Consider the following 16,855-nt stretch of genomic DNA (forward strand, 5'->3'; position numbering starts at 1 on the left):
AAGAAATGAGGACAGTCTCAGAGACCTTTAGGACAACATTAAACACACCAACATTCGCATTATAGGGGTCCCAGAAAAGAGAGAGAGAGGGGGCCTGAGAAAATATTTGAAGAGATTAGAGTCGAAAACTTCCCTAACATAAGAAAGGAATCACTCACTCAAGTCCAGGAAGTGCAGAGAGTTCCACACAAGATAAACCCAAGGAGGAACATGCCAAGACACATATTAATCAAATTGACAAAAATTAAAGACAAAGAAAAAAGTATTAAAAGCAACAAGGGAAAAGCAACAAATAACATACAAGGGAACCCCCATAAGGTTATCAGCTGATTTTTCAGCAGAAACTCTACAAGCCAGAAGGGAGTGAACGATTAAAGTGATGAAAGGGAAGAAACTACAACCAACAATCCTCTATCCAGCAAGACTCTGATTCAGATTCGATGGAGAATCAAAAGTTTTACAGACAAGCAAAAGCTAAGAGCATTCAGCACCACCAAACCAGCATTACAACAACTACTAAAGGAACTTCTCTAGGCGGAAAATAAAAAGCCAAAACTAGAGTGAAGAATATTATGAATGAGAAAGCTCACTGGTAAAGGCAAATATAAAGTAAAGGTAGGAAATCATCCACACACAAATATAGTTTCAAATCCAGCAATCGTGAGGAGAGTACCAATGCAGGATATTGGAAATGCGTTTGAAATGAAGAGATCAGCAACTTGAAACAGTCTTGTTTATATATAGACTGCTATATCAAAACCTCAAGGGAACCACAAACCAAAAATCTATGTTAAATACACACACAAAAAAGAAAAAGCAATCTAAACACATCACTGAAGATAGACACCAAATCACAAAAAAAGAGGAAGGGAAGAAAAAGACTTCCAAAACAAATCCAAAACAATTAACAAAACGGCAATAAGAACCTTCATATCAATAATTATCTTTAATGTAAATGGATTAAATGCTCCAACCAAAAGACACAGACTGGCTGAATGGATACAAAAACAAACCCATATATATGCTGTCTATAAGAGACCCACTTCGGATCTAGGGACACATATAGACTGAAAGTGAGGGGATGGAAAAAAGGTGTCTATGCAAATGTAAATCAAAAGAAAGCTGGAGTGGCAATACTCATTATCAGACAAAACAGACTTTAAAATAAAGAATGCTGTAACAGACAAAAAAGAACAGTACATAAAGATCCTGGGATCAAGCCAAGAACAAGATATGACAATTGTAAATACATATGCACCCAACATAGGAGCACCTCAATATATAAGGCAAATGCTAACAGCCATAAAAGGAGAAATCAACAGTAACACAATAATAGTGGGTGACTTTAACACCCCATTTTCATCAATGGACAGATCATCCAGACAGAAAATCAGTAAGGAAACACAGGCCTTAAAAGATACATTAGACTGAATGGACTTAATTTATATTTATAGAACATTCCATCCAAAAACAGCAGAATCCACTTTCTTCTCAGGAGCACATGGAACGTTCTCCAAGTCAGATTACATCGTGGGCCACAAATCAAGCCTCAATAAATTTAAGAAAATTGAAATCATATCAAGCATCTTTTCTGACCACAATGCTATGAGATCAGAAGTCAACTACAGGAAAAAAGCTGTAAGAAACACAAACACATGGAGGCTACACAATATGTTACTAAACAGTCAGTGGATCACTGAAGAAATCAAAGAAGATATCACAAAATACCTAGAGAAAAATCACAGCGAAAACACAACGATCCAAAACCTATGGGACACAGGAAAAGCAGTTCTAAGAGGGAAGTTTATAGCAATACAATCTTACCTCAGGAAACAAGAGAAACTTCAAATAAACAACCTAACCTTATACCTAAAGTAACTAGAGAAAGAGGAACAAGCAAAACCCAAAGTTTTGAAAGGAAAGAAATCATAAAGATCAGAGCAGAAACAAATGAAATAAAGATGAAGAGAACAATAGCAAAGATCAATGAAACTAAAAGCTGGTTCTTTGAGAAGATAAACAAAATAGATAAACCTTCAGCCAGACTCATCAAGAAAAAAGGGGAGAGGACTCAAATCAATAAAGTTAGAAATGAAAAAGGAGAAGTTACAACTGACACCACAGAAACACAAAACATCATAAGAGACTACTGCAAACAACTCTATGCCAATAAAATGGACAAGTTAGAAGAAATGGACAATTTCTTAGAAAGGAACAATCTCCCAAGACTGAACCAGGAAGAATATATGAACAGACCAATCATAATACTGAAACTGAAACCGTGATTAAAAAACTCCCAAGAGGGACTTCCCTGGTGGCTCAGTGGTTAAGAATCTGCCTGCCAATGCAGGGGACACAGGTTTGAGCCCTGGTCCGGGAAGATCTCACATGCTGCAGAACAGCTGAGCCTGCACTCTAGAGCCCACAAGCTGCAACTACTGAGCCCACATGCTGCAACTACTGAAGCCCACGTGCCTAGAGCCCATGCTCCACAACAACGGAAGCCACCACAATGAGAAGCCCACACACCACAATGCAGAGTAGTCCCCGCTCGCCGCAACTAGAGAAAGCCCGCGCACAGCAATGAAAACCCAACACAGCCAAAAAATAATTAATTAAAAATAAAAACTCCCAACAAACAAAAGTCCAGGACCAGCTGGCTTCACAGGTGAATTCTACCAAACATTTAGAGAAGGGTTAACACCTATCCTTCTGAAACTCTTTCAAAAACTGCAGAGGAAGGACCACTTCTGAACTCATTCTATGAGGCCACCATTACCCTGATACCACAACAAAAGATACCACAAAAAAAGAAAAGTACAGGCCAATATCACTGATGAACACAGACATAAAAATACTGACCAAAATATTAGCAAACCAAATCCAACAATACATTAAAAGGATCATACACTAAGATCAAGTGGGATTTATCCCAGGGATGCAAGGATTCTTCCATATCCGCAAATCAATCAGTGTGATACACCACATTAACAAACTGAAGAATAAAAACCATATGGTCATCTCAATAGATGCAGGAAAAGCTTTTGACAAAATTCAACACCCATTTATGAAAAAACTCTCCAGAAAGTGGGCACAGAGGGAACCTACCTTAACATAATAAAGACCATATATGACAAACCCAAAGCTAACACCATTCTCAATGATGAAAAGCTGAAAGCATTCCCTCTAAGATCAGGAACAAGGCAAGGATGTCCATTGTCACCACTTCTATTCAACACAGTTTTGGAAGTCCTAGCCATGGCAATCAGAGAAGAAATAAAAAGAATCCAAATTGGAGAACAAGTAAAGCAGTCACTGTTTGCAGATGACATGATACTACCCATAGAAAATCTAAAGATGCTACCAGAAAACTACTAGAGCTCATCGATTTCAGTAAAGTTTCAGGATACAAAATTAATACACAGAAATCTGTTGCATCTTCCTATACACTAACAACGAAAGATAAGAAGGACAAATTAAGGAAACAATCCCATCTACCACTGCATCAAAAAGAATAAAATACCTAGGAATAAACCTACCTAAGGAGACAAAAGACCTGCACTCTGAAAACTATAAAACGCTGGTGAAAGAAATCGAAGATGACACAAACATATGGAAAGATACACCATGTTCTTGGACTGGTAGAATCAATATTGTCAAAATTACTATACTACCCAAGGCGATCTACAGATTCAATGCAATCCCTATCAAATTACAATGGTTATTTTCCACAGAACTAGAATGAAGAAATTTTAAAATTTATATGGAGACACAAAAAACTCCAAATAGCTCAAACAATCTTGAGAAAGAAAAACGGAGCTGGAGGAATCAGGCTCCCTGACTTCAGACTATACTACAAATCTACAGTCATCAGAATAGTATGGCAGTGGCACAAAAACAGAAATATATTAGATCAATGAACAGGATAGAAAGCCCAGGAATAAATCCACACATGTATGGTCAATTAGTCTACAACAAAGGAGACAAGAATATACAATGGAGAAAAGACAGTCTCTTCAATAAGTGGTGCTGGGAAAACTGGACAGCTACATGTAAAAGAATGAAATTAGAACACTCCCTGACAACAAACACAAAAATAAACTCAAAATGGATCAAAGACCTAAATGTAAGGTCAGACACTATGAAAATATAAAACTCTTAGAGGAAAACATATGCAGAACACTCTTTGACATAAATCGCAGCAACATCTTTTTTGACCCACCTCCTAGAGTAATGGAAATAAAAACAAAAATAAACAAATGGGACCTAATTAGACTTAAAAGCAAAGGAAACCATAAACAAAATGAAAAGACAACCCACAGAATGAGTTGAAAATATCTGCAAATGAAGCAACCAACAAGGGATTAATCTCCAAAATATACAGACAGCTCATCCTGCTCCAAGTCAAAAAATACACAAACAACCCAATCAAGAAATGGGCAGAAGATCTAAGTAGACATTTCTCCAAAGAAGACATACAGATGGCCAAAAGCACATGAAAAGATGCTCAACATCACTAATTATTAGAGAAATGCAAATCAACACTACAATGAGGTTATCACCTCACACCGATCAGAATGGCCATCATCAAAAAGTCTACAAACAATAAATGCTGGAGAGGATGTGGAGAAAAGGGAACCCTCCTATACTGTTGGTGGGAATGTAAATTGGTACAACCACTATGGAGGTTCCTTAAAAAACTAAAAACAGAACTACCACATGATCCAGCAATCCCACTCCTGGGCATATACGCAGAGAAAACCATAATCCGAAAAGATACATGCACCCCAATGTTCACTGCAGCACTATTTTACAAGCCAAGACATGGAAGCAACCTATATGTCCATTGACAGAGTAATGGGTAAAGAAGATGTGGTACATATATACAATGGAATTCTTATTCAGCCATAAAAAAGAATGAAATCATGCCGTTTGTAGCAACATGGATAGACCTAGAGATTATCATGCTAAGAGAAGTAATTCAGACAGAGAAAGACAAATATCATATGATATCACTCATATGTGGAATCTCATTTTTTAAAAATGATACAAATGAACTTATTTATAAAACAGAAACAGACTTACAGGTATCAAGAATAAACTTATGACTACCAAAGGGGAAACTTGGTGGGGAGATACAAATCAGGAGCTCGGGATGAACATATACACACTACTATATGTAAGATGGATAACCAACAAGGACCTACTGTATAGCACAGGAAACTTACTACTCAGTATTCTGTGATAACCTATATGAGAAAAGAATCTAAAAAAGAATAAATGTATGTGTAACTGAATCACTTTGCTGTACATTTGAAACTAACAGAACATTGTAAATCAACTATACTCCAATAAAATTAAAATTAAAAAAAATTAAAATGCCTTTTTTCTAAAAAGTACTTTGAAACTTTATAAGCAGTCACTGGTTAAGTACCTTTAAGTGTTTGAATGATATTGAAAAGTGATCACTTTATCATCATCTCCCATTTACCTGCCAGTTACCTGTTCAATGGCATCACTATGTATAGGAATGGGAAAGAAAGAAATTAAACCAAGTGGTGACGAACAGTTAGAGGAGGAACAAGTTAGACCTTAAGTATATACAACTTTGTTACACTGAATTTTTTTGTGTTTTTTTTTGCGGTACGCGGGCCTCTCACTGTCGCGACCTCTCCCGTTGGCGGAGCACAGGCTCCGGACGCGCAGGCTCAGCGGCCATGGCTCACGGGCCCAGCCGCTCCGCGGCATGTGGGATCTTCCTGGACCGGGGCGCGAACCCGTGTCCCCTGCATCGGCAGGCGGACTCTCAACCACTGCGCCACCAGGGAAGCCCTGTTACACTGAATTTTAATAGTCAAAGGATAAAGTATATATATATATAACAAAACTCTGAAGTCCCAAATTTAGAGAATCATCAGTGTAAGAGGTGTGTCAATAGGGCATAATGTTCAACTCTGAAACATTGTAAAGCCCTAACCAAACAATATAGGGAGAAAATTCCTAGGACAGAAATTCATGACTGTTAATTCAGGAAATCCTGCTTGAAAGAATTTCCACATTCATAAGACATTCTGAAGTTGGGAGTGTAATTTCAAATGCTAAATGTGCTGAAGAGCAGGATTGGCAAACCATGGCCCACAGATCATATCCAGTCTGCCATCTGTTTTTGTACAGAATTATCTTTACAATTTTAAAATGAATTTTTGAAAAGAATTCAAAAGATTAATATTTCATGACACACGAAAATGACATGGCGACTTCCCTGGTGGTCCAGTGGCTAAGACTCCGTGCTCCTAACGCTGGGGGCCCAGGTTCAAACCTTGGTCAGGGAGCTAGATCCTGCAGGCCGCGACTAAAAGATCGCGTGTGCAATCGTGTGGGCCCGTGGGCCCCAACTGAAAGATCCTACGTGCCGCAAGGAAGATCCTGCGTGCCGCAACTAAGACCTGGTGCGGTCAAATAAATAATTTAAAAAGAAAAAGGAAGAAGAAAGAAAATTATATGAAATACAAACTTCAGTGTCCACAAATAAGGTTTCATTGGAACACAGCCACATTCTTTCATTTATACATTGTTTATGGCTGCCTTGGCACTACAATGGTAGTGCTAAGGGGCTGGCACAACAACCACATGGCCTGCAAAGCCCAAGGTGCTATTTACGAACCGGCCCTTTAGAGAAAAAGTTTGCCAGCCTCCAAGCTAGAGAGGAAAACACAATGGCCACACAGACAAGGACTATTTGTGTCACGAGACTGGCCATTCTCTGTGAGAAAAGATTTCAAGTCATGGATTGATGGCTACAAGGTACCTCTGATTATATGATGGAAATCAAATGCGAACGACCTCAGCTTCCAGTCGTGGAGTAGCATGAACCACATTTTACCCTCCTACCTTAGACAATCTGAAAACTAGAGTAAATACGTGAAACAACTGTTTTCAAACATTATACACCAGGCAGCACAGGACCAGAATCCCTGATGGAAGAAAAACAAATAAACTAAACCTTAAGACTGTCCTGGCTCTCTGCCTAGAGACACATTCCAGATTGCAGAGGGGATAGGGGATTCCAAGCAGGTCACAAATGTTTCCCTGAGCTAAAAAGACAGACACTGGAGATCAGGGAGTTTGAAGCAGCTGAAAGCTGCAGGACAAAGTTCTGGAGGGGAGAGAGCCAAACAGAGAAAGAGCTCCAAAAATATGCAGAGGGTCAACGAGGCTTTGCTAAATATTAACATATGCATGTATAGGGTGAAACTCCAGGAGGCTAGGGAAAGAATGACACAGGAGCTGCGAATAGAATGGTTCCCCAGAGCTCATATGGGTCTGGGAATTGTCTGAGTTCCCATGAGCCAAACTGGAGTCCTCAGTGATTACACAGGGCATTCAGTAGAGACCCCAAAAAGGCCACACCTTAGCAGTGGAGCTAAACTATCCTGGGAAAAAAGCTAGTTGAGTCTGCATGAAGCTTAAAAAACAAGCCTTGAAAGGTTCAAACAACTACAAATAAATTAACTTACTACCAGAACAAAGCCCAAGAATCTTTAGATGAAGGCAACAAAATCTAGGCACCCAACAACATAAAATACACAATGTCTAGCATCTAATATCAATAAAAACTTACTAGACATGTGAAGGAGCAGGAAAATGAGACCATAACTAGAGAAAAATCAGTCAATAGAAATAGATCCAAAACTTATAGACATCAGCAGACAAGGATGTTAAACAGCTATTGTAACCATGTTCAAATATTCAAAGCAGCCTTTCTCAACCAGGGTTCTGCGAGAGAATTAAGCAGTACAAAAAGTTATTTGAGGGATTATTTTCTCAATTCTCCCAAGGATGGTACACAGCTAGAACCATTCCAGATGCACAGAAGTTAATTCACTACATACAACAGATAAGGCATTAGACCCAATTCTCTGGGAACTCAATTGAGAGGGGCTGGGTAAGAGAAATACATGAACATAATGAGGAAAGAAACAGAAGATATATTTTTTAAAAAACAGGACTTCTACAGGAGGAAAAAACGTCAGGTCTGAAATGAAAAATTCATTGGATGGGATTACAGCAGACTGAATAACTGCAGAAGAAAACGTTAGGGAACTTGAAGATGTAGGAATAAAAATTATCCAAAGTAAAGCACAGAGAGAAAAAAAGTAAACTGAGATAACAAAATTTAACTTTTAGGCTGCTTTGTTATAAATCATCTACTCAGAACAAAATAAAAGGTTTCCCACTAAATATGAATGTTGTATAGACTACCTCTTATTATCTGAAGTTACCAACGATAAATAAAAAAAACTTCCCCAACTGAAAGTACTAACAAGGATACAAGATAGTGCTATAGCACCAAAAGCCAGGGGATAAATGTGGTATCTTCCTGGGCAGTAATTTTAACTAACATTCAAATAAATTTATGTGCTTTGCTTCAGCTGTTTTAGGCATCATACCCAGAGAGAGTATATGTGTATGTATTCACCCTCCTCTCCCCTCTACAGTGAGAAATCTCTGTCAGGAGCACTTCATAGAAAAGGTTAAAGAAACAAAGACTTAAGAAAATATTCAGGAAATCACTAAAAACACCAAGCCATTTCACTTCAAGTTCACCTACTAAATAACCAGTATTGATCTTAGATTCAAATCCTCAGGAAAAGGCATAGAGCTATGAAAATAAGTTTCCTCCAACACTCATTCCTTCAATAAACCACCAAAATAACAAGTCATCAAGCATCATCTTGTGATAACAGATCAATTTTAATTCTAGCACCTGAAGCTATACAAGGGTATGCTTTATAATCTTCATGGAACTGTTGTACACATTCAATAAAGTGACAACTGTGCAATACCACTTAGTATCTCAAAATCAGGAACATACTTTTGAATTGTTTAAACACAATCCACAGAATTAAAAACAAAATCAGAAGTCACCCACAGTTATACTAATTGTCAATTAAAAGTTTTACCATTTACTACTTGATATAGCAGTCAATATCTAGTAGGGGATATCGGAAGTGATTTCAGATTCTCATCCTGTTGTACTCTATTGGGAAGGTTTCTTGAGTAGCTATGTGACTGGCCAAAGGTGGGTACAACCAGGACCAGAACAGCATGTAAGGTTCTACCACAGTTTCTGTAGTTTTCACTTTTTTTCCTTTGTCAGCTAAAAGTGAAGTGAGAATTAAATACTTATCTTTACATATACACAAGGTATGCTGTGAAAGCATATTTGCTTACAAACATATAAAAATACTTGTTAACTAGTTTGATAAGAAAATAATGTATAAAAGTATATAGCAAAACATTAATCATCTCTGACCCTGGAAAGATCAATTCCATATTTTATATTACAAACAAAAACAGTTTTAGTTTTTTTGAATCCCTTATCCAGAAATACTTGAAAAGGAAGACAGACAGAAATTATTTATTTTTACTCTCAACATGGCTGTGAAAAGAGTTAAATTAAAAAACCAAGAACCCTAAAATGCCTAAGTCCAGAATGAGTCCAAATATTTGGCCACACAGAATATTATCTTTAGGAATAATAGTAAAGGCTTTACACGCAGTTTTTAACCTATAAATACAGTAGGCATTTTGGTATTTTGGCCACTGGAAAACAAAAGGCTATAGCATCAGTAAAGGTCTGAGATGTCTCACTTTTGTGGATTCAATTCAGTGTATTTAAGGTTAACTAAAGTTGACATCAAAATTTTTAGAGATAGGCAAAAATTCACATTTTTTTAAAACTCCCTATGTTTCTATTTAGAGTAACAGTAGGCAATATGATTCCAGAAGTTAAAAGTTATTTCACAACCTATGACTTCAGCTTGGCAAACAGCTTAGGTTCCAAAACTGATCCATCCCTATTAAAAGTAAGCCCTTAAAAAAAGAATGTGTCTGTGTATATAGATATCCATTTTAAAGGAATCAGATAATCTTTGAAGCAGCCTTAGTGTTTCCTTTAAATCTGTCTTGACTGACCATTGGATCAGCTTCATGGAAAGGATTAGCCAGCTTCTTGGTCTAAGGCTACCACGGTGATCATTTATCTAAGGCTAGAAAGGTACCAACATGATGTAAACTGTAAGGAGAGAAGGAGAAGATGAGGGCTTTTCCTGGCAGTTGGTAGCTAAAATTCAAGGGATTCTTAGAAAATGACACAGTGGCAGCCTTTCTTGTCTTTTTCTTTCCGTGTTGGTTCTGGTGAAGGAGGACATTCCTGCTCTTGAAATTTCCTGTAAGATAGAAAAACCTATAGATAATTGACTTTTTGGTAATACATTATTATAAATGCAGGTTATTGTTGGATGAGTCTGGTTTATGTGCATATGCTTTTCAATGTTAAATTTCAACTAGGGAGTCAAAGCAAATCTTTGGGGGCAGGGAGGTACAAATGCTTCAACATGAGCATAAGCAAAGCTGTCTGAGTTTCATTTATGGGTGAGTATTCAATTAGGTGAGATGCTGAATTCAACAACCTCTAAATTCCCTTCCCAGTTTGAAATTCCATGACTCTAAGGTATCCTTAGGAATGAACATCCATCACTAGAGTACCTGCCCTTATGAGGTATGCCATTCCTATCCTGGTTTTGCCACTTCGTAACTACAGTCTGTATTAAACAAGTTAGTTGACCTCTCTGAGGGGTGTTTTTTTAGGAGGGATAATAAAACCCTACCTTTCACAGTTGCTATGAGGATTAAAGAAGATTTTGTTATGTTCAAATGTCTAACAGTCTCTGGCACAAAAAAGTCTCATGTACCCCCTCCTCACTCCTGACTGACTGATGGATGTGGATCAATTCTGAGGATCAAAACCAAGGATTAAATATTTCAAAAAAGCAATAAAAATTATTTTTAAAAAGCACTGGTGGGACTTCCTGGTGGCACAATGGTTAAGAATCCGCCCGCCAATGCAGGGGACACGGGTTCAATCCCTGGTCTGGGAAGATCCCACATGTCACGTAGCAACTAAGCCTGTGCGCCACAACTACTGAACCTGTGCTCTAGAGCCCACATGCCGCAACTACCGAGCCCACGCGCCACAACTTCTGAAGCCCACGCACTCTAGGGCCCACGTGACACAACTACTAAAGCCCGTGTGCCTAGAGCCCGTGCTCTGCAACAAGATAAGCCACCACAATGAGAAGAATGCCCACCACAAGGAAGAGTAGCCCCCGCTCGCCGCAACTAGAGAAAGCCCGCATGCAGCAACGAAGACCCAACATGGCCAAAAAAAAAAAAAAAAAAAAAAAAAAAAGGCATTGGTTTCGGGGTGGGGGAGCAGGTAAAATACACATAAAATTTACCATCTTAACCATTTTTAAGTGTACAGTTCAGTGCTTTACGTATATTTACAATGTTGTGCACTACTATCCACCTCCCAAATCTTTTCATCTTGCAAAACTGAAACTCTGTATTCATTAAAAAAAAAAACCGAATTTGCATTTTTAACAAACTACTAAAAAAAAAAAAAGCAATCCTCTTTTCCACCCCACAAAGAGAATGCCCTAGTAACGGGCTAAGAAAAAGTACAAGTAGAAGCCCATAGCTCAAAATGTCAATTCACCTTAGACGTACAACTAACAGGAACTAACTCCATATACCTGTCAAACTAACTAGCAGGGAAAACAGCAGAACTAAGAACAGAGGATGAAACAGAGGCCAAGCCACCAAGACCCAAAATAATCTCACAAAACCCCACCTGCTAAAGCAACTCACTCTTTCTCACACACACCAACTCCAGCCAACCTCACTCACCGCCTCCAGCTTCTTGGAACCCAGCAATACTTTCTGAACCACAGAGGCCTCCTAGGCCAGCGAACAGAAAACCTCTATGAAGTCTGGATATCATACTTCATATGCTGTGGGACTGCTGAATCCCTACTGCTTGGCTTCCTCGTGGCCTGGGAGGAGTGGGTAGGAAGCAAAGCTAAGAGCACAGGCTCTGGAATCAGAGACCTGGACTTAAGTCCCAGCTCTGCCGTTTAATATGTTCAAATTATTTCACCTCTCTGTATCTGTTTTCTCATCAGAGAGTAGGGGCATTATTGGGTTGTGGTGGGGATTAAATGTAGTAATGCACGTGAAGCAGTTAGCACAGGATCTGGCAGAGGCTACCCACCACTCAAGTGTTAGCTGCTGTCATCACTATCTTCACACCACCGCCACCTTTGGAAGGTGCACCAATTCTTTTCAAAATCTCTATGTGTACTCTACTTCAATATAATAAAATTAGGCTTTTTATGTAGGAAGTAACCAGAATTATGTACGTAATTAAAAATTTTAACATACCATGTCAAAAATGATTCCCAGAAAAGAATCACTCCTACATACAATTTCCTCTTTCTTACGAAAAACATTTAATGGTAATTTTTTTTCTTAATTTTTTTAAAAAGCATAATGTGACTACCCATCAAATTCAATAAACTAAAACAAACTTCTGGGATGTGTTTTGCTTACCTTATAACCCGGACAAGTTCATGGAAAGCTTGATCTACATTCATCCTAATCTTTGCTGACGCCTCCATGTATGTTACCTTAAGTTGTCGTGCTAACTGCTGTCCTTCTTCCTGCGTTACCTGAAATTTCAAGAGGTGTGTTTGAGGTACAGTATTAACGATTAGATCTGCTCCATCTACTGCTTGGCCACACGCTGCACTGTTAATCCAGCCAGAGACCAAGCTGGTTTGCCTTAAGACGAACCAAAACACTTAATAGCTTAACTCATAGTGCTGAAGCCCACCTCCGCAGAAAAACTCAGAACATGACAGAAGCAAGATGTCAGTCTAGTGGTTACTCAAAAAGTACTAAATACAACAGTGACAAATTCTGGGAAGTACAAGGTGCTATGGGAGTGTATAACCCTGCTGAGCAGGTCAGGGAAAGCTTCCCTGAGGAAGTGATATTTAGGTAAAGTGTATGGAGTTGGGTCAGGGTGAAGAAGTATCCCTGACAATGGAAACAGCAGGCATGAGGGCACTGCAAGTTCCAGAAACTGAAAGAAGCCCTAGAGTGGCTGGAATACAATAAGCTAAGAGAGAAAATGGCAAGAGATGAGGCTGGAGAGCAGGGCAGGCCTCAAGAAGCCATGGGGTCTTCTTCACGTCTGCATTCCCCAGTACCTGGTACTTGGAAGACTCTCAATAAATATGTGGGAAAAAAATAATGAATAGAACCACAAGCCCTCACAATGCCTTCCTTACATGGAGAAATGAAGGAAGGTAGGCAGGGAAGGGTGGCATTGCTGATGACATATAAATGGTAGGCCAGAGTAAGAAAAGGCTAATTGAATATTAGCCCTATATAGTAAATGCCCTATATATATCTTAAATGTAGAGGGTTGGAATAGTGATAATTACCTACAACTATTAAACTATATTTATATAGTGGGCCTGAAAATTCATATTTCTGAAAAAGTGACTTTCACTGCTGTCATTGCCACAAAAGTAAACACTTACACAAGGTTAGAAAATTACAGATGGGCAAAAAGGAAAAAAAAAGAAAATTTAGGAACTTATCATCCATACAGAACCATATTCTTCTCATCTTTTTTCAATGATATACATTTTTCTCTGCAAAACAGAATCATAACTTTTGTATCTTTATCTTAGAACCTGGAACTATGCTAAACTCACTTATCTAGGTGGGTTTGTTTTGTTTTGTTTTTGTAAATTCCATAGGCTTTTCTACATAAGCAATCATGTCATTTGCTAATAAAGACAGTTTTGTTGCTTCCTTTCTGATGTGGATGTTTTTTCATTCATTTTCTGGCCTTACCTCACTGCCTGGAAGCTCCAAGACAGCAGTGGTGAGGCGGTACTTCTGACTTGTTTCTGATCTTAGGGAGAAAGCATTTGGTCTTTCACCATTAAGTAAGCTGTTGGTTGTAGGGTTTTATTACAGATGCCCTTTATCAGGTTAATAAAGTTCCTCACTATTCCATTTATAAAGAATTTTTATCAGGAACCGATGCTGGATTTTGTCAAATTTTTTTCTTCTGCATCTGTTGAGATCATATGATTTTTCCTTTTTAAAGTCTGTTAATATGATAAATTATACTGATTCACTTTCGCCTGTTAAATCAACATGGCGTTCCTGGAATTAACTCCACTTGAGTGATAATGCATTGTTCTTTTCATATATTGAATTCTATTTACTAAAATTTTAATTAAAAGATTTTACATCAAAAAAAAATTTTTTACATCTATGTTTATGAGAAATATTGAACTGTAGTTTTCTTATATCTTTGTCTGATTTGGTATCAGAGTAATACTGGCTTCATATAATGAGTTGGAAAGAATTCTCTCCTCTTCAATTTTCTGGAATAGTTTCAGCAAAATCAGTTTAGTAAAATTGGCCCAGTGAATCCATCTGGGCCTGGAGTTTTGAGGAAAGGTTTTTACAATAAATTGGATTTATCTTATACATATAGTACTACTCAGCTTATCTATTTTTTTCTTGAGTTTGTGCCTTTCAAGGAATAGGTCTATTTCATCTAACCTGCTGAATTTATTGGCATAAAGTTGTTTATAGTATTTCCTTATTATCTTTTAAATATCTACTAAGATTTGAAATGATGGTTATCTCTCCCTTTTTGGTTTTTATTTACTTCTCTATGTTTTTTCCATTTTCAATTTCATTGGTTTCCATTCTTTATTATTTTACTTCTTCTGATTACTATGGTTTTAATTTGCTCTTTCTTTTTCTTACAGTTCTTAAGGTAAGAAGCTAGTCACTGAATTGAAACCTTTTTTCTTTTCCTAATACAAATATTTAATGCTATAAATTTCTCTATAGGTACTTCTTTAATAGCACCCCACAAATTTTGATATGCTGTTTTAGTTATCATTCAGCTCATAATACTTTGTAATGTCCTGTGTTTTCTTTGTACTGAGGGTAAATTAAAAGTATCTTAATTTCCTCATATTTGGAGATCTCCTAGATATCTTTGTTATTTCCAATTTAATTCCACTGTGGTCAAAGAACATACATCATCATACATCATCTGACTAGAATCCCCTTAACTGTATTGAGACTTGTTCTATGACCCATTCTCATTTCAAAAGATGTATATTCTGCTGTTGTTCAGTGGAGTGTTTACGAAACGTCAGTTAGGATAAGTTGCCCAACAGTGTTATTCAAACCATCTATATCCTTACTGATTTTCTTTCTACTTGCTCAGTTATTGAGAGAGGTGCTGAAACTTCTGACTATAACTGTTCTTCCCATTTTTTTTTTTTGTTCTTCCCATTTTTGCTTTAAGAATTTTGAAGCTGTTATTCATTACATGAATGTTTAGGATTGTTAAGTTCTCTTGATGAATTAATCTCTTTATCATTATGAAATGATCCTCTTTATTCCTAGTAATAGTATTTGCTCCGAAATCTACTTAGTCTGATATTTATATTGCCACTTCAACTTTTCTTTCATTAGTATTAGCATGGTATACCTTATCCCATCCTTTGTACTTTTCACCTATTTGTATCTTTACGTTGAAAGTAGATTTCTTGTAGGGTCTTGCTTTTTATCCAATCTGACAATGTCTGCCTTTTAATTGAGGTGTTCACACTATTTAAGTTTAATGTGATTATTGCTATAGTTGGGTCATCTTGAAATTTGTTTCCTAACCATCCCATTTATTCTTTGTTCTACTTATCAAAAGTTGCCTTCTTTTCGGTTAACTGCATTGTTTCTATGATTGCATTTGGTCTTCTTTGTTGGCTAATAAACTATGTACCTATTATGTTATTTTTATAATTGCTTTAGAGTTTATAATATACATGTGTCACTCATCACTGTCTAATTCAAATGATATTATGTCAATCCATGTATAGTTTAAGAACCTTATAACAATAGTATGTTTCTCCCTCCTGCTCTTTTTATTACTGTTACCTATTACTTTAGAATACATTGTTATTATTTTTGCTTTAAACATCCAGTTATGTTTTCAGGAGATTTAAATAACAATAAAAGTAATTTATATTTACCCACATAAATGGGTAAAGGTGTTCTTCATTTCTTTGTATAGATCCAGATTTCCATTCGGTATGGTTTTCCTTCTTTTTTGCATTTCTTTTAATGTAGGTCTGCTGGTAATAAATTCTTTCACTTTTTGTTTATCTGGGAGAAGTCTTTACTTCACCTTTGTTTTTGTTTTTTTTTGCGGTACGCGGGCCTCTTACTGTTGTGGCCTCTCCCGTTGCGGAGCACAGGCTCCGGACGCACAAGCTCAGCGGCCATGGCTCACGGGCCCAGCCGCTCCGCGGCATGTGGGATCTTCCCAGACCAGGGCACGAACCCGTATCCCCTGCATCGGCAGGCGGACTCTCAACCACTGCGCCACCAGGGAGGCCCTCACCTTTGTTTCTGAAGTAAATTTTCAGATGAGTTTTTTCTCTCAGTACCTGGAAGATGCTGTGCCACTATCTTCTTTGCATCGTCTCCTGTGAGAAACAGTGTGATTGCTGTCATCCTTATCTTTGATCCTCTGTACGCAATGTTTCTCTCCCTCTGGTTACTTTTCAGTTTTTTCTCTTTATCACTGCTTTTAAGCAATTTCATTATAATGTGCCTTGTAGTTTTACTTCATATTTCTCGTGCTCAGGGTTTGTTGAGCTTTGTAAGTTTTCATCAAATTTAGAAATTTTTCAGCCGTTACTTCTGCTGTTAATCCCATCCAGTGTATTTTTCATCTCAGACATTGTAGTTTTAATTTCCAGAAGTTTGATTTTGATCTTTTTACATCTTCCATGTCTCTACTTAACATAGTCAATATTCAGTCTTTTCTCTAGCTTCTTGAACATATGGTATATGGTAATAATAACCATTTTAATTTCTCTGCTCACCAACTCTATCATCT

The 16,855-nt window shown here is 37.5% G+C and overlaps 1 protein-coding gene across 1 annotated transcript in view; it reads right to left on the reverse strand.

Moving 5' to 3' along the window:
• Positions 1-8,733: 8,733 nt before the first annotated feature.
• The window catches only part of RRAS2 (RAS related 2), a 71,210-nt gene continuing 63,088 nt past the window's right edge, over positions 8,734-16,855 (reverse strand). The window contains exons 5-6 of the mRNA XM_029208779.1: positions 12,457-12,575; positions 8,734-10,232 (exon numbers count right to left, since the gene is read on the reverse strand). Of these exons, the coding sequence (XP_029064612.1) occupies positions 10,145-10,232; positions 12,457-12,575 (207 nt within the window). The 3' untranslated portion in view covers positions 8,734-10,144. The remainder of the gene's footprint in view (positions 10,233-12,456; positions 12,576-16,855) is intronic.

Source organism: Monodon monoceros, unplaced genomic scaffold (genome assembly GCF_005190385.1).
Source record: "Monodon monoceros isolate NGI ecotype Baffin Bay Population unplaced genomic scaffold, NGI_Narwhal_1 Super_Scaffold_7, whole genome shotgun sequence".
Taxonomy (NCBI): domain Eukaryota; kingdom Metazoa; phylum Chordata; class Mammalia; order Artiodactyla; family Monodontidae; genus Monodon; species Monodon monoceros.